Consider the following 27,630-nt stretch of genomic DNA (forward strand, 5'->3'; position numbering starts at 1 on the left):
AATGGAATCAGCATTGTAAAAGATAGTTTCATATTTCATCTACCCATAAAATAGGAACTTACAGAATATAAAATGTATTGGCCACTGGCACAGAGCTTGTGATGACAATGGCATGGAAACTCACTGTCAGCAGATTAAAAGTGACCTCCAATATAGACTCTGGGAGGTTTCTTGAGATTTTTCTCTCCTTGTCTATTTTTATTACTTATTATTATTTCTTGTCTTTTTGACTTAGATTGACTAATCACAGATTATGGAACAAGCAACTTAAAACAGCACCTTGAACCTCAGCCCTTCTGACAATCATAGAATTTCACCATTACAGTATTTCCTCAGAAAATCTTCGAGAAGCAGCAGAAGGTTTGGCACTGAACCCTTAGGACCCCATTAAGGGCCTCTGCCGTATTCCACAGCTCGTCTAGCCCAAAACGGCACACTCTACTCCCACAGATGCTCTCCAAAGCCATTTGGAATCCTCTTTTCCTTATCAGGCTGATACAGACCTGCATCATCCTCGGAGCCTTCTGACAGGGGCTACAACAATTGGGGGGGGGGTGATACAACTGTTCATTGTTTCCTTTCACAAAACCCTGCCACAGGGCGCAGATTAACACCAAAAAATAGATGGCTGCAACCAAAGAGAAACATTTTTCAGAGTGCCTCCACCTGATTAATGAAGCAATGGAGCCGACCACTGTTTGGCGCCCATGATGCACTCTCCCCCCGCCTCCTCCTGGAGTATCAGTGAGATGGGAACACTTCTGCCAGTGTCTGCTTCCTTTGAAGAGCTGTCATGCTCATAAGGTTTTGAAGGGAGGAAAGCAACAATTCTAAAACTGCCTGTGCTCCCTGTTGAAAGTATTCACGTAAAGGAGTGAAACTTCTTTTTGCCACCATTGAACTTTTTTAAATGAAGAAAAACGCTCTTTTTTCCCCCCCTCTTGTAGATACTTCATTCAACGTGTACTTGGGACCTGACGCTTGTCTCAGATGCGCATGCGGACATCACTGGGCACCTCATGTGGACTAATGTGCTACACATGCCTGAGCAGCAGTGATTTTAAGATGCAAGGTGGTAACGCCATATCCGAGATTAGTATCAGAACCCAAGGGACTCTTGCTGCTCCTGTCCACGGGGTAACGCTCACACATGGGGTAATGAGAAACAAATGGTATTTGTTTGACTTCTTAATAAAATCTCAAACTTAAGGCATGTGAAATGCCTTTGCTCTTCCGAACTCGGTCCCCATTTCTTCATATTTCATGGTGTGTCACAGCCTGTGTTATGACTGCCTTATTCACTCCATTCTATACCGACTCTAAACTGCCATAAATAATGGAAGAATTGAGTTAACATTTTAAAATACGAACCTAACTCAAAAGTGAATCAGACAGGGTAAATTACTTTTCCAATTGTCTGAAATCCCCAATCACACACCTGAGAAATGCCTTCTGAAGAATAACTTCTTACAAAAAGAAAACACAAAGAAGCCAGGATAATTCAAAAAGCAGTTTGACCGCTTAACCTTTCTTTCTCTTCCTCAAAATACATGTTTTTGCTCTGCTTCTGTGGTGATTGTACTTAGATGATAAATACTCTAAGTACACACCTTGTACTTCTCTAGGCTATGAGTTCTCAGAACAGCCATGCTAGCTAATCAGTAAGTATATCTGTGTGTATAAATACATGTGTGCACATGTGTATGAAGAGGTATATGTACAATGACAACCAAAGTGCTTTTAAATATGTTCAGAGAGGGGACAGAAGAGAAAAGCCTGCATGCACTGCTTAGGGGAGCAGTGTTTAAAGAAATGGGTAATCTATTTTCTATTCCTGGGCACCATAAAAAGTAATCTAGGTCTGTACAACAATCTGTATATTTTTTTCAAAGTGACTAACTGCATATAATTCTATATAATTTTACAACAACTCTATGACGCCTAGCTGGCATAATAACATCCGTTTTATAAGTGAAGAAGCGGAGAGCGTGTGTGATTATCCAAGATAGCACATCCACTACGGGTGATAACAGTCAGAAGTAGAATCAGCTACCGTAACCACATCATGGGCTCTTTCCCATACTTTCTCTCCCATCTCTTTACAGTGTGTTAGTGTAGGTTTCTCAAAATGACTGAAAGAGAAGGAACACTCAGCAAGCACTCTGCTTTTGGTTCCTAATTCCCAGTAAATTTTGTAGAAGTCACGTTTTATACATTTCAATTCATCTTTCGCTATCCTCCCAATTTCCAAATAAATTAATCAAGAAGTTACTAATCACCTTCCATGTGGGACACCTTATTTAGCTTCAAAAGTAAGAATAACATAGATGTCATCTTCATCAAGTCTTTTACTTCTCAGCTAACCTTTGATTTTGATGATGATACTTTATAACATATGACTTAATATTTTCGGTTCATATTCACTCCATTTTCTTTTGTGATTTCTCTTATTGCTCTTATTGTCCAAAAGTCCTTCTTTATCCAGAGGTTGGGTAACTATGTAAACTACCTTCAAGGGTAAACAGACCCTGAGAGGGCTCCAAAGAGCCCACCCAGCCTTTGGTTTCAATGCCTTGTGCAATTCTCTTCCCTCTGGTGCGGGCTAGTCTAGCGACTGGATTTTAATGAATAGAATTTAGCAAAAGTAATGGACTCCTGCTTCCGAGATCAGGCTACAGAAAACACTGTGGCTTCCATCTTAGGCTCCTTCTCTTGCTCTCTTACTTGCTTGCTCAAAGAGAAGTCAGCTGCGATGACATGAGTTGCTCTATGGAGATGCCCACGAGGCAAAAAACTGGGTCAGTAGCCTTGCTTAGTGAGCTTGCAAGCCAATCTTCCTGTAGTTGAGAGTTAGAGGACACCATAGCCCTGACTGTCGCTGTGATTGCAGCCTTGTGAGAGACACTGTATCAGAGACATCCAGATAAGCTGTGCTCACATTTCTGACTCTCAGAAACTAGGAATAGAGAGTATGAGAGAAAAACCCACAAAGCTTACACACATAGCCCTATGCTTGACTCTGAGTGCCCAACCTTTATAACAGAAAGAGATATAACACCAATAAAATGGCACAAAAGACATACAGGTTACTAGAATCAAGAAGCCACAGTTTTGCCAAACTAGGCCAGAGGATTTTATGAGGAAAGTGATGTAAAAGTAAATGAATAATAAGGAATTACTTAAAATTTTATGAGTAAATTCACAAAGAAAAGACATGTTACTTCCAAAAGAGAGTTCCTCAAATAATTTCCTAAGTTTCCAAAAGCACTTAAGAGATACTGCTTGATTTTTCTCTTATCAGAGAAACATTGCCTCTGGACCATCACACAACATTAACATAAAGCCTCATAGGAGTGGCTTAAACAAGGTCACACTCACAAACTTTCCTATACCAGGAAAACCTCATGATATTAAAGATTGTCAATGATAACTGAGAGCTATTGTTAAATTATATTTGATTAATGGTATCCTGGGAATACCTATTCATAGTTTAAAAGCAGAGTCCAATATTTTATAACATATTTCAAGAGTTATCCCTAAGTCATACTGATTTTTAAGACCAAACAGAAGAAATACAAAATCGTCCATTTTTTCCACTGTTATCATTTCCAACTTACTGAATGTATTAATTATCATGCCTAGCTGAGATCACTGCAAAATCCTCATAACATCGGAACGATATTTATCACAACCATGCAAATAATGGGTAAAAGTGTACAATGCCAAACCAATTGTTTTAAAAAGACTTGTGGAATGCCAAGTCTTCAAAAAAAAAATCAAGGAGAAAGACTTTAAAAGTCAAGTCATGCCAGATATATCAGCAAATATCAGAAGAAAATTTTGATCAACTTTTCAGACTGCTCTTCACAGTGCTTTCTCATTTCAACCTCTCCTCCCGCCAAAAATGTTTTCTAAGCTCTATATTCTATAATCTGTGTTATGAAAACAATAGAGTTACATTTTGCTAAACACTCCCTCACCACCCAAGAATTTGACAAACTCCCCTTGGGGGACAGAGACTCTATTTCCACCCTCTGAGGGACCATAAAATGTGAAAAAAGTCTACAAATGGGAACGATTCCACAAAGAGTGTCTAGAGCTATAAACCAATCGCCAGACGTTGTCTTCGATGCTTATATTCCCTGGGAAAGGTAGTACTACTCATTGGTCTCTTCACATTTATACACATCTTCTTCTTAGAACAACTTTGATCATATGATGATATGAATAACTAAACTACCCCTTCTAGACACTGACGAAATTAATAGCATCACATGGAGTCATTTTAATAACTACTTAAAAAGATCATCTTCAATACATTTCTCCTTAAATTCTAGAGAAAGGGAACAGTGAATATTCTGACATGAAGAAAAAGATCCTTTTTGTTTATTCAAACTTGGCCTAAGTTTAGATAAATAGATTTAGCCATGTATCATAATTCAAAGGCAAAAATGTGTTTATGTGTCAGGCATAAGTGAGTAAAGTATAAATAAACTGTCTACATATGACGAGGAATTGTCTTTGTGTTCCCACCTTTCAAAGGCAAGTCCAAACATAAAGAACCTGGAAAGACTTCACCCATCAGAAGAAACAATGAATCAAAAAGAGATTGAGATTAGCAGAGAGATTAGCTACACACAAGGGCGTATCTTGGAGGCAGGTACAAATTATCAAGAAAGGCCTAATTTATATTTTCATTTCAACATTATTTTCTCATATTACAATATAACGCCATCCACTGCCAACATCATCACTATGCCTGCACTATAATACCATCAGTCCCTTCAGATCCATACGCAACTGACTTGTCTGGTTTGCCTCTATAGAGATCTGAATTGTGAAATAATTCTTTTGTGCTTGGGTTCTTCCTTTCTGACTCACATTCTATAGGATGCCTTTACCAACGTGGGATTCCATACCAATATCTCCCTTCTCCCACAAACAAACAAATAACAAACAAACAAATAGACAAGAAACCTACTCTAATTCCAAAAACCAGACCAATGTGTCACTTTCCAAGGCTCTGCTGCTTTAAATGTCTTGTCTCATGTCTTCTTCGAGCAGCTTCCACTCAGTTTCCATTAATTCTCCACAAAGCAGATAGAGTGTAAGAGAAGCCAGGATCTTGGCCTCCCTAAGGGACAAATCTACAACCTCCATCAATAATGAATTTCACCAACGCTTCCCAAGAGGAAGAGGGTACAATTAAAAGGGTTATAAGTCCTTGCACTACTAGAACCTAAGGGCATCCGTGAATGAAACTGGCTTAAGCCCAATTAGAGGAATCAGTACATTTGTCTTCTCTTGGAACAACCCTGCTCTTACGGTTCCCATCAATTCAGTATAAATCTGACTGATCTTATCCAAGAAGTTAATAGAAAATTGCTCACAGTGGGCGACTGCCACCTCAGTTTCCAAGCAGAGACAGATGGAATTTCCCAGATGGTTTGTCACTGGAAAGAGCGATGCTGGATGAGACTTCACAGAAAGCATGGTAGAGCAGAACACCTTCTTGGCCTTCACCCATGTCATAGTGAGGGATCTAAAACTGATTCCACCGTAAACAAATCGTAATTGCCTCAAAGGGCTCAACACGTCAGCCTCCCGAACTGTTTCAGGGGTTGCAAATCTTACACTGAAATTCGTCAATATTTATCAAGAAACATGGGTATATCTCCTCATTGGGTAAAAACTGAGGAAATGTGTAGTTATCCTTCCCTGCTGCATCTCACACTCAATTGAGTTTAAGAATACACATAAATATAAAAACAAACAAAAAACAGACACAAGATAGTATTAACTGGTAATGGTATTGCTAAGTTGGGCAGATGAAGGAAGATTCCTGAGGAAACAAAAGAAATGGGTAAGAAGACTCGGGGAAAATGCAAGGATCTTGAATAAAGAGATGGGCATCATTCACGAATACTAGAGAAAAGTTAAAGGAAAGAACTGATTTACTAATTCCTTAAGGTTATTTATTAGGCCTGTGCTCGAAGTCAGACATTGCTCTAGGAACGATGGATGCAAAGATAAAAGACAAGAAGCATATAGTCTGCAGGGGAGACAGACAAGTAAACAGACACAATTATGTGATAAATGCTTTTATCCTAGTAAAGCTACAGCATCATGGGAACACTTGAGGAGTCTATATCTATCCCAGACTTTAAGTTAAGTAAGTCTACTTGAGCTGAGTCTTTAAGTAAGAATTGGGGGTCAGTGGGATAAAGAGGGGTGGGGGCAGAACACAGGGTTTTCCAGGATGATGAATTGTGTGGCCAAATACATAGAGATGGTCTATTCTCTCGTGCCCTTTAAGATAATTTTAAGCACAAAGAGTGACGCTACTTTTGTTTTTAGGACACACTGTGATTTGGATAAAGGAAAAGGGGACAAGAGGGAAGGCAGGAAGAAAAGTAGAAGAATATGATGATAATCAGGAAGAAAAGATGGAGATTTCAACTAAAGCAGTGATAGCAGGAACAGAGAAGAGAGCAGATTAGAGGAAATCAGAAGTTATAGAACCTGGTTTCTGGAAGTGAAAACGAGAATCCTGGAAGATGAAAAAAAAAGCAAGGGTAGTAGTTATAGGCAATAAAGCAGAGGGATGTGTGCCCATGCACTCGTATGTGCGTGAATATGTGGATAAACGGACATTTGAGTTTTAAGACAAGGAGAGGTAGGAATGGAGAAAAAAAAAAAACAAAGAATAACATCTAGAATGAACTGCTTGCAAGGCAGGAAAGGAGATGCAGAGACATAGGATCAAAGGTGACTCCAAGTCGAAAGTCAGGGAGAAGACTAGAGAGGTAATCTGTGGAAACAGTACTAAACTCTCCTTGTGACTATTTAGTTGGAGCAAGTCAGTGGGAAAGGCTTACAAAACAGTTGAAATGTGCTATTAGAGAAAGGGTAAAAAGCCAAGGTTAGAGATTTTTTAATTTAAATGTCATTTGTAAATTAGTAGCTGAAGCTTTGCAAGTGGATAAGCTCCCTGAGGCACTGGGAACAGAGGGAGAAGAGAAGAAAGGCCAGAGTGTTTTGGGAAACACGCACAGTTAAATTCAAAAGAGCCAAGACCCAGAGAGATATGAGAAGTAGGAAAGTATGGTAGTCCTGAGCCTAGATTAGAATGAATATTAAAAAGGAAGAGATCTTTCCCAATGTCAACATCAATGAAAAGAAATGTTAAGGCGCAACAAAGAGTCATGCCTCACCAAATTATAAATTATATCATTGAGATGGTGGAGATTGGAGGATATGGGTGGGGTCCATCAGAATGCTCATGGTAAGGGGGCGCCTGGGTGGCGCAGTCGGTTAAGCGTCCGACTTCAGCCAGGTCACGATCTCGCGGTCCGTGGGTTCGAGCCCCGCGTCGGGCTCTGGGCTGATGGCCCGGAGCCTGGAGCCTGTTTCCGATTCTGTGTCTCCCTCTCTCTCTGCCCCTCCCCCGTTCATGCTCTGTCTCTCTCTGTCCCAAAAACAAAAAAAAAAAACGTTGAAAAAAAAAGAATGCTCATGGTAAGGAAAGTCAGATTTTTATTTTAAAGAGTATGTGTTAAATATCTATTATGTGCCAGAGGCAGAGGTCTAAAACCGAATAAAAATTTTAAAAGAAATCTATGTTCTCTAGAATCTCAACAATAATTTGGATATTACTTTCAAATCGACTTCATTATTCTATTTTAGAGGTTGAGGTTTCCCCAGAACTTACCATGAAATTGATTCGAGTGCAAGTAGTCCATTGGGTAGGCAATCTCACAAAATTTCAGTAGAGGTATGGAGAAACAGGAAAGAGAAGGAAGGTCATAAAGAATGCATTATAAAGCCAACTGGAGCTCAGTTCCACTGGCAAACTCTAACCGCTTCTCAGAGCCTAAAGGAGAGGCAAGGAGACGGGGGTATCTATCCACCAGCTTCTGTCTCTCACTGGTTATCAGTCCTGGAAATATTAGTTCTCTAGCACATCTAGTTTGCCCGGCTTGCAGTGAATTTGCTCCTGAGGTTGGGAAAAAAGTCCTCTAATAGAAAGTCACAGATACTTCCACTAAGCAGCCTTTGACTACACAGATAAACGCTAGAGACATATGGGTAGGGGCGTACTTGCTACAGGGTGTGTACAACATGAGGCTTGAAGACTTTGGCAATGAATGGGATCAGAGATTGGTACTGAACTAGAAGTTCAGTTAGAACTAGACATAGTTAGACATAGTTAGACATAGTTAGGGCTAGAAGGAGAGAAACAGAGACATCTAAAAATTCTGATATTTTCCTATGATATCCAACAGGAACCTCTAATTCTTTCCCCAACCAGATTTTAACGATGATAACGATCTTAAAAAGCTAAAGGTACAATTTAACACCTGTATTATTTGATTATTAAGGCAATGAAATGCTGTCTATAGTACCCTTTATATGCATATTTCCCATTTGTAGAACTGAATGTCACAAACGTCCTATGAGAAAATAAGACAATCTCTCCTGATTGAGCAGGATCAATAAAATGAGACTTCTCTATCAGACTTCACTTATTGAATTTAACAGGTTGTGAGGAATTTAGTAGTAAGTAGTAAGTAATGTGGGACTTTCTATTTATGTTCTATTTAATAAAGTATGCATGTTGTATAATTCCAGCAGTTGGCTGAATTAGACTAGTTAGCTACTGACAGCTGATATATTCAGAAGCAAGGAAGGGCAAATGTCACTGAAATTAAAGACATCCAATCTTCCAAACAGTCATTGTTGTTTGACACTTATTAGGCCCTCATTATGTGCTAGCATATGATTTAGCATATTGCAAAGATCTTTGGAGAAAACGGAGGAAACGTCAAAGGTACAACATGTAAATACAGAAATTCTAAAATAACCCCAAAACAGATATTGATCATAATTTAAAGTGATTTTTAAAACAGCTTCCTTGTCAGTAGTCCTCTGAATGAAACTGCAAGACTTTTAAAAAAGTTAAGTTTGTGTCACCGTGATAGCATTTAATGTAAGTTATTCCTTGGTACAGAGGTGGGATGTTGGAGAGAAGGCTAGGCTCGCCCACTGGCTAACAGTCCATTCAGGGGTGCACAATTATATCCGAAAAATCTGAAACAGTACATGGTAGTCCTTTGGAGGCTATGATGCTTAATTTTGTGTGACAACTTGGAAGGTGTTAACTTAAAAAAATTTTTTTTAATGTTTATTATTTACTTTTGACAGAGACACAGACAAAGACAGAGACAGAGCAAGCAGGGGAGGGGCAGAGAGAGAGGGAGACACAGAATCGGAAGCAGAATCTGAGCTGGCAGCACACAGCCTGACATGGGGCTTGATCTTACAAACCGCAAGATAATGACCTGAGCCGAAGTCGGACGCTTAACTGAGCGTCCCAGTTCAGTACTGAGCCACCCAGGCACCCCATGGAAGGTGTGTTAGATGAGACTAACATTTGAATCAGTGAACTTTGGATAAAGCAGATTGCTCTCTGTAATGCAGGTGGGTCTCATCTAACCAGGTGAAGGCCTGAAAAGAACAAAAAGACTGACCTCTCCAAGCAACAAGCTTCATCTGTACCATTGGTTCTCCTGGGTCTTTGCCTACTGGTCTTTGGTCTGGAACTGCACCATTGTTTCTCTTAGGGCTCCAGCCACTGGCCCACACTGAAGATTTTTGACTGGCCAGTCTCCATAAGCCAATTCCTTATAGTTAATATCCTCTTTCCCTCTCCTCTCTCTCTGACCCGTATCTGGTGCAATGAAGGTAGTAACTACATGTTGTTGCTGCTATTATTAAATCATGAAATGATACATGACGTATCAAACAAGATAATGGGGTGTGGGCAAAAGATTATTTATTTCTATGTTCAGTGTGTTACATAATTCCAAGAATAACTTTTTGTCAAATCAATTTGTTTGGCGTTTCAATACAGCCTGTATTTCTTGAAATGTGCTCTATACACCCAAGTGCCTGGTCTGCAAAGGCTTCCTGCAGAAGGTGGCATATTGCTAATGCACTTCAAGATGGGAACTTGAAAGATATAAAAAGGCTTTGACATCTGGCATGGTGACTCAATTAATTACTGTGTTGGATTAATTAGTGTGCTGAATCTCCCGAGCCAACACCATGAGTCTGAGCAGACTTACATTACACTGGTTGGCAAATAAGCACTGTAGGAGGGTGCTACTTCCAAATTTGATTCAAGGTTGGGTAAGGAAGGGTTAGGAGGCTATATATTTTATGATAAGGAAAATTTATCTTTAGGACATAAAATACAAGTGAAAGTACTGTCCAAATCATCGAGGTAATGAAACCTCAGGAGCCTCTGAGTTAACTCATAATTGCGCCAGTAGTCTATCAATTACCATAACAAATATTTTGCCTAAAGTAAGAAAAAAAACATTGTGTATTTTCTCCAGAGTTTTTAAAATAAATTTAGAATATGTGTAAGGAAATCCCAAACATTTTTATCACGTTCAAATCATGTTACACATGCTCTTGAGCAGGCAGTGTGGCATGGTCTTTAAGAATACAGATGTTGCGGGCGCCTGGGTGGCTCAGTCGGTTAAGCATCCGACTTCGGCTCAGGTCAGGATCTTGCGGTCCGTGAGGTTGAGCCCCGCATCGGGCTCTGTGCTGACGGCTCAGAGCCTGAAGCCTACTTCAGATTCTGTGTCCCCCTCTCTCTGTGCTCCTTCCCTGCTCATGTTCTGTCTCTCTCTCTCTCTCTCAAAAATAAACACCCATTTAAAAAAAATTGTTTTAGGGGCGCCTGGGTGGCGCAGTCGGTCAAGCGTCCGACTTCAGCCAGGTCACGATCTCGCAGTCCGTGAGTTCGAGCCCCGCATCAGGCTCTGGGCTGATGGCTCAGAGCCTGGAGCCTGTTTCACACTCTGTGTCTCCCTCTCTCTCTGCCCCTCCCCCGTTCATGCTCTGTCTCTCTCTGTCCCAAAAATAAATAAACGTTGAAAAAAAAAATTAAAAAAAAAAAAATTGTTTTAGGGGCGCCTGGGTGGCGCAGTCGGTTAAGCGTCCGACTTCAGCCAGGTCACGATCTCCCGGTCCGTGGGTTCGAGCCCCGCGTCGGGCTCTGGGCTGATGGCTCAGAGCCTGGAGCCTGTTTCCGATTCTGCGTCTCCCTCTCTCTCTCTGCCCCTCCCCCGTTCACGCTCTGTCTCTCTCTGTCCCAAAAATAAATAAACGTTGAAAAAAAAAAATTAAAAAAAAATTGTTTTAAATACAGATGCTGGACTCAAAAGGTCTACGCCTTTATTTTCTTATCTAATTTTTTAAACAGACACAAATTCAGGTTTGTTTTGAGGATTAAATGAGTGAATCCATTTCAAATTCTCTATGCAGTGGCTAGAAAAGAAGGAGTATGCGGTATATGTTAGCTCATTATTCTGCAGTGGGAACAGTAGTACCCAAAGTGGTACCAGGAGTATTTAGTGACTTAAAATTAGAAGTAAATTTTGGAAAGGAATGCTATCACAAAAGGAAAGTCTTTTAAGGTATACTTTGGCAAAGCAACTAAGTTTTTAAATAGAGAAAATTACTATAGTTTCAGGAAGTAGCATGAATCAAATATTGAAACCCTAAGGCAAAAAAATAAAACCAGACTATTAAGATTATTTTCTATAAAGAAAACTACTACCCACTACTGGTTTTTGATACCCTGAAGAGTATTCATAGTCTTAAAACAATATCAAATAGTATCAATGGTATCAAAAGTTCTTCATATCTATAAGCTGAACCCTTTAAAAATATTAAACATGCCATAAAATAGCCTTATAATGGTACAAGAATATTTAAAAAACATCTGTCCAAAAAATAGGTCATTATTTCATTGAAATTAACCTTTCACAAATAGGTTTATTTTTCACCCAAAATGTAGCAAATGCTAAAAATGTATAATTGTACCATCCCACATATATAAATAGATAATTATATAAAGATCAAAAACTGAATTTTCATATAGATATTATTTTGATATAGTAAAAGGAAAACATTTCTCTTTTACTTCAATGACAGGTGCTACTTCAGTGGCAGTACACTTTTGAAGAAATATCAGAGAAATAACTAAAGGTTGTGTTGGGGATGGATATGCAGTGATAAATAAGTATCTTATTGCCAAAAACATTTTTTAAGCGAGAGAACCAATAGACTTCCAGACAAAATGGGTTTAGAGTAGTATTTAACTCAACCCTTGATGGTTAGACAATCTTCGTCTTGCCTTTGCTCGGAAATCAGTATGGTAAATATTGTTCTCTCAATGGAATCAATAGACCAGTCTATTAACAACTCAACCAACCAACACCTGCGGTGTTTGTGGGGCCACATCGCAAAGCCTTTTTGAAGTGGGTAAACTGGACCACTAGGAATTAAGTTGCCCACATGATCAAGTATTTAGCTTAACCTATCAACTTGTTCAGTTCTTAAATACATGTGAAATCACCGACTTCATCCTTTTATGGATAAATATGTGGATTTAGGAAGTAAAAATCACACCCTAGAATCTCCCATGTTGTTTAAACGTTTGGTGACACAAATATTTCCTATTTATTCCAATCATTACTTTTGGCTGAACCAATAACCTCTGTGTCATCCAATAGGCACTGAATAAGCGGAGATCCACACATACCAGTTTCTTTCATGTAGTAACTTGAAGGAGAAATTTCTTTCATGTAACAAATTGAAGAAGGGCTGCAGTGTTGCTGAGTTCAGTACATTTGTCAAAACCCCTCTGGGAGTTTTTATGGCCCCACAGGGTAGACAGAGTCATTTGGCAGCCGTGAGACTCTTCTCATATAAGTGGCTTTTAGGAAGAATGTCATTCGTATATATAACTTGTGGAACTCCTAAATAATATAAAACATTTGTTTCCCCAAGTTTTATCACTTGTATCATCACTTAAATAGGAGAGGTCCCAATGTCTGTACCCTGGAACCTGTGAATGTTACATCGTATGGCAAAAGGGAATTAAGGAAGCCGATGGAATTAAAGTCGCTCATCAGCTGCCCTTAAAAGAGGATGATTATCCTAGATTTACCCAGATGGGCCCACTATAATCACAGGTGTTCTTAAATGTGGATGTGAGGAAGACTCAATCAGCCACCGTTGGCTTTGTAGACGGCAGGGGGCCTTGAGCCAAGAGCTGTGGATGGTCTTGAGAAGCTGGAAAAGTGAAGGAAACAGAGTCACCCCTAGGAGACTCCAGAGACGGACTCAGTGCTGCAGATGCTTAGTTTTAGCCCATCAGACCTCAGACCGGCACAACTGCAAGGTGATGTACTTGAGCTGTTTCCAAGCCACAAAGTTTGTGGTGGGTAATTTGCTACAGCAGCAACGGGAAAACTAAAATATCCAATTAAGAAATGAAGTTTAAATGGACCACGTATTCCATCTTTCCACTACTTTTTTTTTTTTTTTTATTTTTTTTTATTTTTTTTTTAATTTTTTTTTTTTTCAACGTTTATTTATTTTTGGGACAGAGAGAGACAGAGCATGAACGGGGGAGGGGCAGAGAGAGAGGGAGACACAGAATCGGAAACAGGCTCCAGGCTCTGAGCCATCAGCCCAGAGCCCGACGCGGGGCTCGAACTCACGGACCGCGAGATCGTGACCTGGCTGAAGTCGGACGCTTAACCGACTGCGCCACCCAGGCGCCCCTCCACTACTTTTTAACACAGGAGTTAATCGACTACCCGTATAATCTTACCTAGAGGTAGATTTTACAGAGATTTTACAAAAATGCTAACAGAAATTATGGCGCTAATCATTCATCGTTGCTCTAAAAGGTACAAATAGTATTACCGAGGAATAACAAGGTTGTTCATTTCTTGTTCTTCATGTAAACCTGTAATGTATGACAATTAATTTGTGTCATCTTAAAAATAAAAGCATTTGTATATATTATTAAGTGTGAGTAGTATTAGTCTGGCTAAGCAGATAAAGCAACAACCTTATAAATTACCTTACTAAACAACCATTTGGTATGATTAACCTGTTTCCTTCTAAATTCTGTGTATATTACTGTCAGAGACAAACCACTTGGAAAGTCTCCAAGTTTTGTGGGCCATGAAAAAGAAAAAACAAACTGTTATTTTTAGCGATTTCCCTGGGAAGCAAGCAGAGATAATTTCTGAGCTATGACAAAATACTGAGTCAACCATCTCAGAACATCCACATACCAAGGAATTATTATTCAGGTCCATCTTCCCAGCAAATGGCCCCCAGGTTGTTCCCACAGGAAGTTGCTGCCGACTCTGGATTTTTCGTTCCCCGTCTTTCTGAAATACCTCCAGCTCTCCTGCAGACAATAAAAACAAGAGGTGTTTAGAGTACCTTCACGTGTGTTTTACCCACACGTTTTACTCTTTTTTGGGTGTTTGCTTTACACACACAACATTCTCGGGATTCATATAAAGGCAATTAATTATGCTTGTCTGAAAACCAACTGATCTCGTTATCCTGAGAGGAAAATAAAACTTGTCCTTATAATTGTATTCAGATTTAGTCCAATTTCTTTCTTGCACCTTTTTCACACACATCATCTACAGAAGTGAATTCTATTTAGTAAGTCCTTAAGAACCTGAAATAATAACACTTTTCCAAAAGCAGTGCTGTGATGCCAAAACGGATAGACAAGAAACATTAGGACAATGGCTTAGAGTTAACATTCTTATATTTGCTCACGAATGTAACTAAAAATTATAAAGATATACACCTTACACAATACTTTTATTATAGTTATTCAAGACTCGTGGTGAGCAACATCTGGAGAGTCTCTGGAAGTATGTGATAGTTTTTTCAAAGTACTACTAATTTCAGGGGCTAAAATATTTACACGTACAAAAAGTAGAGATGTATGTTTTCCCAAATTAAAAAAATGTTTAATCAAATTCATTTTTCTTTTATATTTGGTATTTGATGTAGATTCTGTCACCAGAAGAGTTTGAAAAAAAAAAAAAAAAACCTTATGAAACAGCCAGTTTAGGGTGGTCTCCCTCCTTTCATTCCCTCCAAATTATTACATTGGATCATTAAAAGGAAACAGGAAGTGAAGATAGTAAACACGTTAGCATAAAGTAGGAATTCATCAAATGCTCACTTAAATAATAAATGAATAAGAGGCGCCTGGGTGTGTCAGTTGGTTAAGTGTCTGACTTCAGCTCAAGTCACCATCTTCTGGTTGACGAGTTTGAGCCCTGCGTTGGGCTCTGTGCTGACAGCTTGGAGCTTGGAGCCTGCCTCGGATTACGTGTCTCCCTCTCTCTGTCCCTCCCCTGCTCATGCTCTGTCTCACTCACTCTCAAACATAAATAAACATTAAAAAAATTAAGAAATAAAATAAAGAAATAAGTGAATTAATTAAAAAAAATAATAACTAACTGAAGGCTTCAAATCTTCAAAGAATGGCCATCAGCCTAAAAAGTCTTTGGGATAATCAAACAAAATCTCAATCATGAATTGGAGAATTGGAATCTTTCTCTTTAAATAATTAAATCTATGATATTTATGTTCTGATAGTATCACTATACCATATTATCATAGCAAAAGCTTTGTATTTTAAAATATTAATCCTAATAATACAATGTATTAGTTCTTTTTATTGGTATTTCTTCTCAACCTGCTGAAGAACAGACATTAAAGCGGGAATAAATGGATGAATAAGAAGTATAAATGGAAACCCATATACCACAGATAGCTGAGAAAAGTTCTAAATAAAATAGAATGTATTCAGTAATTACATTTTCTAAGCGATACATAAGTTATGGTAGGTAATTTAGCATAAATGTTTTGTCTTACTCTGGCCTTAATTTCTGTTCAAGTCAGTAACTGTCTTTAAATATGTAGATTTAGGGACGCCTGGGTGGCTCAGTCGGTTAAACGTCCAACTTCAGCTCAGGTCATGATCGCGCAGTCCGTGCATTCGAGCCCCGCGTCGGGCTCTGTGCTGACAGCTCAGAGCCTGGAGCCTGTTTCAGATTCTGTGTCTCCCTCTCTCTGACCCTCCCCCATTCATGCTCTGTCTCTCTCTGTCTCAAAAATAAATAAACGTTAAAATTTAAAAATCAATCAATCAATCAATCAATAAATAAATAAATATGTAGATTTAATCTTGATGTTTTTAAAAGCAATACCATCAACCTGAGTTCAGTTAGATCTTTCCTTTACTTCTTGGCATTTGTGTCACCTCTGTTTAATAGTTAAAATACCAGACATTACTTTTCATGTTTCTATTATTGCTTGAATCCTGAAAACCAAAGTCAAAGTTATGTAAACCACAACCAGCTAAAATTTTGAGTACTGTTGACATTGTGTCCATTATGAAATAGAAATTTATCTCTATCAGGACAATGAAAATGCAATGGAAATAACAATTCCATGTTCACGGTAAAAAATGTCACTTCAAGAACTACACCATTCTCCCTACTTCTCATGCTCCCTTCCTCTCCCACTTGCCAAATACACGAAAAATGGAAGACCTCATTAAACTCATTGAACTGAGACAGCACCTCTCCCCTCCAGTTTGTTTTTAACTCTGATGTATCAGGAGCTAAAGATGATCAGTAATGAGGAAAATGGACCCCAAAAAGATTCAATGAGTTGAGCTTCTGAAATATAGCTTTATAAATAAGATATTTACAATAAATAATATATGCTTAAGTATCAAGTCCAGAGTCCAGGGAATATGGAACAATAATTTGTTTTCTCTTTGTGGAATAACAAACCCATTTCTGAGATTTTTCCCCTGAAAATGTTTTGCATCCTTGTACAATCTTTTTGATTAGTACATTGGAAGCAGAGCGCTTATACCCCAAATTTTCAGAGGCAGAGCCTAGCTAATAATCCAATATGATGTCAAAAAGGACTCAGTGGGAAATGTCCCACAATGTGTGCCTTCATATTCAAATGTGATAATATAGTGATTTACATCTTTAAGATTTTATTCTACTTGAAAAGAGACGGTTTAATTTCTGATAGTTCTTTGAATTTTCCAATGATATTTAAATTTTAAGCAATTTCTTTATAACTTACTATTTAAAGATAAAATACATTTCAATCCCTCAGCTAAACACTGGTTAAGAATGTTCTTTTCTACATAAAAATGATGCCCAAATAATTTGCTTGTTTTTACACACTTAAAAAAAAAAAAAAACAGTCATGTCACATTTAAGTGATACCAGAGAAATCTGAGGATCTTTGAAAACCTTTTTAAAAAGTAATTCATTCTCTCTTTCTGCCACTGACATTTTTCATTTGAAAAGGGTTCAGGCTCAGTCAAACAGTGACTTCTTATCTATACCTGTGGATTTACAAGTAGCTCTGTCTTTTAATGGATTAAGAACTACAAACTTAGGGCAGATCATAAAGTGATACCCAAATATCTCCAAAGTTCTTGAGGTGTCTTTGACTCTGCATTAGAATTTTAAGCAAACCAAAACTACTTTTATGAGCTCTTAAACATGGCCATAACAAAAAGTCCAGTAACTGTTCAAGCTAACAAGTCAATCTTTTCAACTTTATTAGGCAAACAGGCATATCCCAGTCTCCTTTCTTGCTTATCAAGAAGTTATTTTGAGGTTTAGGAAAATCCATTCTGTTGCTGAAGTAGTTAAATAAAAATATCCATTTATTCACTAGAAAACTGCAAACACATTGAAAATAATTAGCATTTGAACACTACCAAAGTTACATAGGTTAATGATAGCAAGAGAAGACATTGTATAAATGGAAATTATATTTAATTTAACTTAGATGTTGCTTGACAATATAATATTTAAATTTTTTTTGAAGATAAATAAGTGTCATGAAATAGAGGAGACATTATCACACCAAAAATAAGATTAACTTTTAGTCAACTCTATCCAATAATCAACTAAACAGCCTTGAAGAAGAGATGTCTTTTCCGAGTCTTGGCTTTGTCATTGGTAAAGAGGGTTTTGCACTCACTTGCTAGTTGGTAAGGTGCTCCTGATACCATGATTTTCTTTCCCCAGGTATGATATGTCATGACAGGTAGAAAGGACCCTGGAATGGTGAGTCAAAGTGCCAGGTCCAACAGCTTATCATAAAAATGGATGTTTAACTTAAAAAGGACAGATATTTCAAAAATCAGAAAGCAAAGCTCCAATTCCTGTTTGATTTGTTTATTCATTCTTTTTTGCCTCCATACATTAACTTATTCATTCTTTGATTCCACTAATTTATTTGGTATCAGACTGTAGGTTACGCCCAAGCATAAAGCAACAAACAAGACAAGCCTGGACCTTGGGCAAATTTCAGGAAATGTAATCCATTCACAAGGCTTGGGAAGTAGACACCATAGAACCTATTGATTATTCAGATTTTAGGAGTTAGGGAAGGGAAAATCCAACAATACTGTTCAGGTATCGGCTTAAGCAAATGGGTCAATGGTCATATATTGCTGAGATAAAGAACAAACACAAAAAAGATTTAAGGGTAAGATGAAGAGTTAGAGTTTGGAAATATTCAGGTCAAAGTGGCTGTAAGGAAGGCAAGAGGTGATTTTACATGGGCAAGTACAAGCCTGAGACCCAGAAGCAAGGTCTTAACTAGAATGATAAATTTTGGCATTTTAGCCACTAATTAAAACTAGCTGGTCTATGGCAATAAAAGCCATTGTATGGTTCACCCAGGACAGAGTGTATCACAATAAAATAAGAAGACCTGAGACAGAGTTCCAAGGATCTTCAAAAGGCAGAATGATAGAGGAGCATGCACAGAAAATTAGAAGTGCAAGGGAATAGAGAAGAAACCGATATAGCAGTCAATTGATTGAGAATGTAAAGGAGGAGGGATCAATCAAGTAATGTGAAAATTTATGAAAGTAAGAAAAGAACCAGAAAGATACCTTTTGATGAAATGGAAATCATGAGTATGCAGAGTGAAAGGAGTTTGGTAGAAGGGGAGGCCAGTACACAGGCTGGAATGAGTTCAAAACTGAATTGGAGAAGAGTCTGTTGAATAAGCCATGTGAACCTGAGTAAGTCCCTTAACCCTCTGAATTTCAGTTTCTGCATATAAAATGGGAACTATAATATCTTCTTCATATTACTGCTGGGAGGATTATTTCACATCATAACACATGCAAAGTGCCTAATAAATACTTACTACTCCACCCAAAAGACATTGAAGCATTCTAAGAGCGTGTCCACAAACTCGCATCAACACATGTGACCATTCGCCAATGTCTGTGGTCACACTGCCTCTTACCACTTCCATCCAAAATACACGCCATACCTTGGCTTATCTTCCTTTCAAATATCTTCTGGATTCACCTTTCTGGTTTTTTTTTGGGGGGGGTTCATCTTTCTTATCAGCATTCCCCAGGTTTCATCAACTCAGATGTAGATTTCCAACCCATCTCAATTCACTCTATAGCTCCAATTCAGGCTCCAAATCCCTATCAGCATAAACATGCTAAAAAACTCCATGGTCACAATCTCACTCACTGGTACAAGTTCCTCGACTAGCTCCCTTCTGACCATCCCAACTTGAGCTTTTATGCCTGAATCTTAACCACAATGTCGCTCCACGGTGCCTGCCTCACTTTCTGTTTTGCTCTTCAGAAGAGACTCTTCTTCACTCCAGATCAAGAAAGTCTTTCTCACTGTACTTTCCTCCTCATGTCCAGGTTAACCGTCACCTTTCGGAGAACTGTGCTTGCTCCATGGCAGACACACTATACTTGATAAACTCTATTCATGTTGCAAGATCAAACCCAAAGCTATTCTGTCTCACCAGATGTCTCTGAATTCCAGAGAAAACTGAGTTCTCCTTCCCTAGTACTCCCATGGCATTATAATCCAATGGTACACAGTTTTCTATTTAATTATTAGCTGGTGGTTTCTCTTTGATAACCCTTTTCACCTCAATGGGAATATAAATAGGCACATTGAACTACAGGTATGGTTTTTAATTTCTGTTTATCCCCTGGTAATCAATATAGTTTGTGACATGTGGTAATTGCAAAACATAAACTGAACATAGTTGATTGTGTAAAGCTTCATACACTTAATTTACTTACACTCAAGTTCCTACACTCAATTTTAGTGCAGTTAAAGTTGATTTTAAGGACAAAAAAAAAGTTGTCTTAGTATGTATCTTCTCTTTGGAGTACAATAATAATCATTTCATTTGCTCAGCATTTTGCTACATTTACTTACATTACCTCATCTGTGAAATATGGAGCAGGATGAAAACTAAAGATTTTTCCTCTCATCCCAGTTCATATTTTTGCAGCTATTCCTCAAAAAGAAGCCTCTTTTTTTTTTTTTTTCTTTTTTTTTTTTACATGCTGGGTAAATTCACACAAAATATTTGAGACACATAGGGTGGACTAATCAATTTTGGTAAAAGATAATATTGTTAGTGCTGGGGGCTGTTTCTCTTATCTTCTTGATAATGCATACTTTTAAAAGTCTGTGATTACTCAAAGACTTATGATAGCCTCACTTAAAAAAAAAAAAAAGAGAGAGAGAGAGAGAGAGAAAAAAAGCCCTAAGTCCGAAATCACTACCAAACATATTGCAGCTTTTAAGATATCAACTCACTTTTTTGTGCAAATAAAAGAAATTCACTGGTGGAAAGAAATACTTAAAATCAAGAGAGATACCCTCAAATCTTATTTTATTGAAAGTACAATGAAGCCATTGTTTTCCTTCTTTTAAATAGGGTCCTTTTGATGGCTCTTTAGAAAGCAAAATATACGAAAACCGTAGTATACCAAAGGGGAACAGACAAGATGTGGGTCTTTTAGCATAGTTATCAGCAATCATGCTTCGACTGAATTCAGCATTAAGTTGATGACATAAATGTATATGGTATTTACAGAACGTCCCTTAACTCCAGGCTCAGTTTTCATAGGACATGGCTGCAAATAAGTGAGACGACAGAAGATCACATTTCATTTGCTGAAAATAAAATTTGGATTGGTTTGAACTTGGTTCTAAACATGTAACCAAATTTTAAAGCAGACCACATGAATTAGCTCATAATGTTTATCAGGCCTTCCTATAACAGAAGGCTATAGCGTCAGAACCCATATTTATATTTTCTTCATGGCTGGAAAACATTATACATCATGGTATCAAACATGGGCAGCCCCGAAGTCATGCTGAGTTCAAAAAGCGCTCAAAGATTCTAAAAATCTCAAAACATTTTCAAAGTCAGCCAAGGTGGCTGAAGTATGGCAGAGCTCTTGCTATTTTATGGTTTAACCATTTGACGGCTGCCCGCCAGATACACAAGAGGGTGAGACGATCGTTTCACTGCTGATTATCTTCACAGCCAAAGTGCAGGGCTGCCACTATGTGTGTTTCCTCGGGCATTAAGAACAGCATGTTTCATCTGCATTTGAAGACAAACGGTGCCATTTACATTATGCTATGTTGAGCCATCTCAAAGCACAGTTTGGCGCAGGAAATGATAGTTCTTGGTTAAGTGGCTACAAATCGCCTTATAGGGATACCTTTTCTAATTTCCCCTCTCAATTTTTGAGTCATACAGTCATAACACACACACAACTACAGTTCTGAACATAAACTTGAAATACGACATTCCCTATTCAAGTGCTCCAGTCAAACCCTGATAAATCAGGCTGGCCATGCAGTGATCTTATCCCTTCTGACTCTTTAATAAATCGAACCTTGTAAGTTCGTACTGTTGGAAGTTGTCACTAAATGAAATTGTGACCTTATCCGGCGCATGAACTTATCCTGCTGACAACTACATTTATTGTGTGGATAAGAAAGGGGAAAAAAAAGAAAAAAAGAATAAAGAAAAAAATGAGATATTTGATAATTCTGATCTTAGCCATATGTAACTCTAACAGATGGGATCTTTTTGATGTTCCATTAATGATTTGCCAAAGATGAGTCTCTACTTAGAGAAAAATGCTCATCCTAGGTAAGTGCTGGGGGCACTGCAGATGTTATTAAAAGTGCATGAAGAGGTACTGGGTGACAGCAGCGAATCAGAAGCTATTAGTCTAACACAAAGAGCCTGAATTAGCTTGTAATTGCACTGGAAAAGATAACATAATGGTGGTGGCAAAATAGAAACATTCCCTTTTCATGCATTCAGTGCCTAAAAACTCCAAAACAAGACACTGGAATTGTCTAAATCCTAGAGCCAGTTAAATCACTGCATTTCTCAAGAATAAAAATGCACCCTTTGGCTACAGTTTCTAAAACGTCATGGCAATCAACGTGCACAGCATTAAGAAGAAGCAAATTCACGTGTATATGCCACCATATACCAGCATATAACACAAACTCAGGAATCTTTTACTTTAGTATTCCGGCTGGCTTTAAGAATTAATTCTGAGGCTATGATAGGTCTGGATATTCTTTTTTTTTTTTTTTTTTTAATTTTTTTTTTTCAACGTTTATTTTTATTTTTGGGACAGAGAGAGTCAGAGCATGAACGGGGGAGGGGCAGAGAGAGAGGGAGACACAGAATCGGAAACAGGCTCCAGGCTCTGAGCCATCAGCCCAGAGCCTGACGCGGGGCTCGAACTCACGGACCGCGAGATCGTGACCTGGCTGAAGTCGGACGCTTAACCGACTGCGCCACCCAGGCGCCCCATGGATATTCTTTCTATTATTATAAGGCCTACTGAAACCTACAAATTACCATATTCAACATAGAGAAAGAGAAGAGATAAAATGTGGTTCCAGGTAGTAATATCATTGGTAATAAGGTAGAAAATTCAAGATGTTTTTGAAAACAAAACCATGATCTGAAATAAAACTAGAAAGCCCTCACCTGCATGTTCACATACAAAATAAGTTTTCTATGCAGAGACCATGTTCAAGACAGGGGGGAGAAACTGCCATATTTTGCCCTTTGCTCTGTGGTCTATTTCTACAAACAGAAAATCAGCTCATCCCAGGTGTCTGAAAACATTCACGTGGAGTGAGACTGGCTCTTGCAAATGTTTGGAAGTGTCACTGGAAAGAGGAGCTGCAGTTTCTGGACTCCTTTCAGCTGCTGGAAGGAGGAAGGAGGGAGTCCCCACTCTTGCTCAAGAAACCTGGCACTGTATGTCTCTTTGCTGCCAGAAACCCTCCCTGACCTTCCAGACACCCCTCCTTGTCACAGGCTGACCCAATCCCACTTCCTGTTTCAAATCTTGAGACCCAGAGGGAGACAATCCTTTGGAAGGTATGGTTAGGAAGGAATCATCACAGAAGTGAAAGGTCTGGGCTAACAGACACAGAAAACAGCAGCGGAGGGGCAACAGTCGAAAGTTAGTCAACGGGCAGGAGGTCCGTAGAAGGGACCGGACCCACAGGGCACTGGTCTGCTGGAGAAGGTTTGTTTTCTCCAGGAGAAAAGAACTCTAAAGGAGAAACTTTGGGTACAAATCAACCCTAGACCCTGTTTGACTAAAATGAAACAAGCTTTTAAAGAACATTTACTATAGAACATCGGTGCACCTTATTGATATTTGGAGTTCTAAATTTTAGGCAACATCTACTTCGGTAGATGTTAAAATGGCAGGCTCTCTCACAGGTTAAATTTATTAATGTGGAAAAAGATACTTGGCGCACAATGGAACTAAAGACCACTGGCTTGCTAGGTACATCTTTAGCTCAAAAACCATATTAATCCAGATGTCGTCTTTTTTTTTCTCTTTTTTAACACCTTGTGAAATGGTGCAGATGGAGAAGTAAGGAAATGCAATGACAAACTTTAACAGGTAAACATTCTTAAGCATCAACTGTGATTAGGATGAGTTTTACCCGGATGAAAAGGTCTATATTTGGAATGGAGAGGTGACTTTTGGGGCCACAATACTGGAGAGCCAAAGGATGGCAGAATGACTTCACAGAAGAACAAATAACATGGGGAAATGACAGTATTACTTTCAAAGTCTTTAATCCAGGGAAGTCACAGTGCTCTATAAAGTACTCTCAGCCAAGATAGAAACATGCAGAAGACTGGTCTAAAAGTGACATTCCATGATGGATTTAAAATTTTTCATCCAGTGAACCAGTACAAGTATCACTTTAAAAAAAATAGTACAGAAATTCTACTATCTCCTCTTCCAGTTTCTCCAAATGGTAATGTCTAATATAACCAACAGTATGATTATCAACACCAGAAGATTAATGTTAACTAATCTAACTAATCTGTTTGTAAATATTAACTAATTACAAACCGTATTCTTGTCTTTCATGACCTCGATGTGAGTGAGGAACACTGGCCATTATTTTAAAGACTGTCTCTTAAGTTGCATTCGTCTGGTATCTCCTCATGAAGAGACCAAGGTTATGCATTGTCACCAGAAGGAATGCTGTGTCCTTCCCAGTGTCCCACAGCAGGGGGTACATGAGATCCATACGTCCTATTACTAGTGATGGTCATTTTGATGATTTGGTTAAAGTTGTGTCTGCCAGGTTTCTCCACTGTCAAGTTGGCAAATTTCCCTTTGTAATGAATAAGTATCTAGTGGGGGAAATAATTTGACACTACGTGAATATGCCATTCCTCATCATACTACTGAAATGTTTTCTGAAGTCTTGATGTGGGTCCCCAAATTTGGGAGAACAAGTGCTGTCAAGTATCAAACATTAAAGAATTAAGTGTATCAGCCACTTAATTCTCTTACTTATGGCATCTGCAATAAGTAGGATACAGGCATATCCGGTGTGAAAATGCCTTCATAGACAGAAAGATTTAATATGTAGGCTATAGTGTTGGCACAAAGTTTTTATTTCTGAAGTTTGGACTCATACTTCTGAAAATATTAATTTCAGATAATACTTCCAGAAATATAATTCCAAAAGATCAAGCAAGCTGCAGTCACTTCCTCGAAATTCTGGAGCCTCTTATTAATGCTTGTGTACCTTCATAGTTGTATATATTCTTAAGTTATACATAACTGAGAAGAGAAATATTGCCGAAAGCAGCCTCCCTGACACTCTGTGTTTTAGGGTACAGTCTTAGTCAATCTCTCTGTGTTTTTAAAGCCTTGTCTGTGTGGTATAGAGCTCTAAATACCTGTCATTAGTGTTATGCTTAAACCCTAACCGTTTTTTGGAAGTCTGTTGTTACCTCCTAAATGAACACCTCTCTGATTCATACAGCTCCTCCTTGCCAGAAATTCAGAGGTGATCTCTCCCTTTGAACTCCTACAGCATTGATTTTAATTCTAATATTTTTCATCATTGTCTTCTTTATAATAGTGATTTGTGTACCTTTATGATCTCTCTACATGGAACTTTTTAGATATCCCACAAAGCTCTGTACCTGGTAGAGTTGCAGAAACTATATATATATCTTCACTGCTTTGGGTTAAATCATTGTTTCTAAAGAGGCCTTTAAATCAGTGTTATACATACCACTTTTTCATTTTCTAATACATACTTTTTTTTTTTTTTTTTTTTCAACGTTTATTTATTTTTGGGACAGAGAGAGACAGAGCATGAACGGGGGAGGGACAGAGAGAGAGGGAGACACAGAATCGGAAACAGGCTCCAGGTTCTGAGCCATCAGCCCAGAGCCTGACGCGGGGCTCGAACTCACGGACCGCGAGATCGTGACCTGGCTGAAGTCGGACGCTTAACCGACTGCGCCACCCAGGCGCCCCTCTAATACATACTTTAATAGTTCGTTCCCTGAGAGACAAAGTCGGTATAATTTTACCATCATATTTATTGGGCTGGGGCTCAAACTTAAGGTACAAAATTAGTGGTGAAACTTGGACTCCAACTCTGTTTTTCTGATGCTCTCATGCTCAGTTTGCTTCATCAGACTGCCTCTTTTAAAAAATTTTAACAACTTAACTAGGTGGAAGGATTGACCTCAAGCCCCAGTATCATATCAGCAGCCATTAGAATGGATTCATTTATAAGATTAGCTGCCAGTCAATTTGGAAAGCAGAATATGAATGCCTGAAGGATGGGGCCACAGGGCAAGTTTTGAAGGAGGCAAGGTGGTAGAAAAGATTAAACAAACAAAACACCGAGAAAGCTTTACAGAGCAGAGTGGCAAAATTATTGTTTGATTATCAGAGTTCACAATAAACTATTACATTTCTGTCCCAAAAATTTCAGACAGAAAAAAAATCTAAGGTACAAGGTTTTAAATCCATGGAGTTTCCCACATTCCCTCTCTCCTTGATGATCAGTCTTCAGAGAAAATAGTTATAGAATAAATAAAATAAAAATTTGAAAGTCTGATTAAATACATCACATCAATACTAACATAAGAAAGGACATAAGCTTTTTTTCATAGCAATACTAAGCACAAAAGGCATTTTGAACATTCCAAAACAACACCCCACCTTTTCATTTGGTCGATGGCATTTTCTCCGAAGAAAGCATTCTGATGGGAAACTGCACACGGTGATTGCAAAACAATATCTGATGCCCTCACATTTTTCAGCTTGTAAAATATTTCTATAGCCCACATGTAGCCCTCAAGTGGGTTAAGTAGGTAAATGCTCTCTATATTGTGATCGGTATATGTTATTCCTCTTCTCTTCATCACACCCCCTGCTTTTTTTTACTTTCCTTGGACCTGCCCCTTTCCAACATGAATATAAGATATAAAAACACCAGCTCTTGAAGGAGGGAGATAAGGAAAGAGGAAGGAGGGAAGGAGAAAGAGAGAAAGAGGAAGGAAGCCAACTAGGCAAGATGGCAGATAGTATTACTCATGAGTGTGGTTTCCAAAAATTCGGAGCTTGTTACACAAATCTAAGGTTTGATCCTTTCCTCTACATAGAAGCAACTGCCTCTGAAAACATCATTTCTGTGGAGTGACCCCTCATAGGAAGTCTGACATATGCTCATTTGAGGCATGACCCAACAGAGCTACAACAGCTCACCAGGTATTCAACTTCTGCAGGCAGAATTATTTTCAGGACTATTTTATTTATAAAACTGCACTCAATAAAACTTTAGTTAAAAAAGGTATATACTCATTTAAAATTATTTGTTAAACACATAATGCCAGGCACAGTGTGGAATACTGAGATACAAACATGAATCTAACGTCTATCTTTTCCTTATGGGACTTATTCTAACGGTGATGAGATAATTATGACTCAACTTAGGAAGTTTTTGGTACAAGCAGGAGATAAAATTTGACCACCAAGAAAAAAAAAGCTCCTAAGGCAACTCAGAGAAATCAGGAATAGCATCTCAGAGGAGGGAAAGCTGACAAAAGACAGTATAAGCTATCTCTTTCCTTCAACAGATCAGAAATAATCTCTTTCATAAGTGAATACAATTCAGTGTTAACATAAACATTTAAACATATCATTATTTACAAATAAAATTGTTTATAGGGCAGAGGTCCAATGAAATAGAAAGAACTGCCTTGAGGTAAAATTAATCCCAGGTTGGAAGGAAAAAGATGACTGGAATTTGTTGTAAATCACAGGTTTTTTTTTTTTTTTTTTTAAGTTTTTTTTTTAATGTTCTTATTTATTTTTGAGACAGAGAGAGACAGAGCATGAATGGGGGAGGGGCAGAGAGAGAGGGGGAGACACAGAATCTGAAGCAGGCTCCAGGCTCTGAGCTGTCAGCACAGAGCCCGACGCAGGGCTCGAACTCACAGACTGTGAGATCATGACCTAAGCTGAAGTCGGATGCTCAACCGACTGAG

The 27,630-nt window shown here is 38.4% G+C and overlaps 1 protein-coding gene across 4 annotated transcripts in view; it reads right to left on the reverse strand.

The window, feature by feature from the left end:
- ZFPM2 (zinc finger protein, FOG family member 2) overlaps positions 1–27,630 on the reverse strand; it is a 474,560-nt gene that overhangs the window by 223,427 nt on the left and 223,503 nt on the right. For all 4 annotated transcript variants that reach the window (XM_086694918.1, XM_086694916.1, XM_086694915.1 and 1 more), the window contains one exon: positions 14,172–14,290. In XM_086694918.1, coding sequence (XP_086551044.1) covers positions 14,172–14,290 — 119 coding nt within the window. The remainder of the gene's footprint in view (positions 1–14,171; positions 14,291–27,630) is intronic.

The sequence above is a fragment of the Puma concolor genome, chromosome F2 (genome assembly GCF_028749965.1).
Source record: "Puma concolor isolate L17-30 chromosome F2, mPumCon1.1.hap2, whole genome shotgun sequence".
Lineage (NCBI taxonomy): Eukaryota > Metazoa > Chordata > Mammalia > Carnivora > Felidae > Puma > Puma concolor.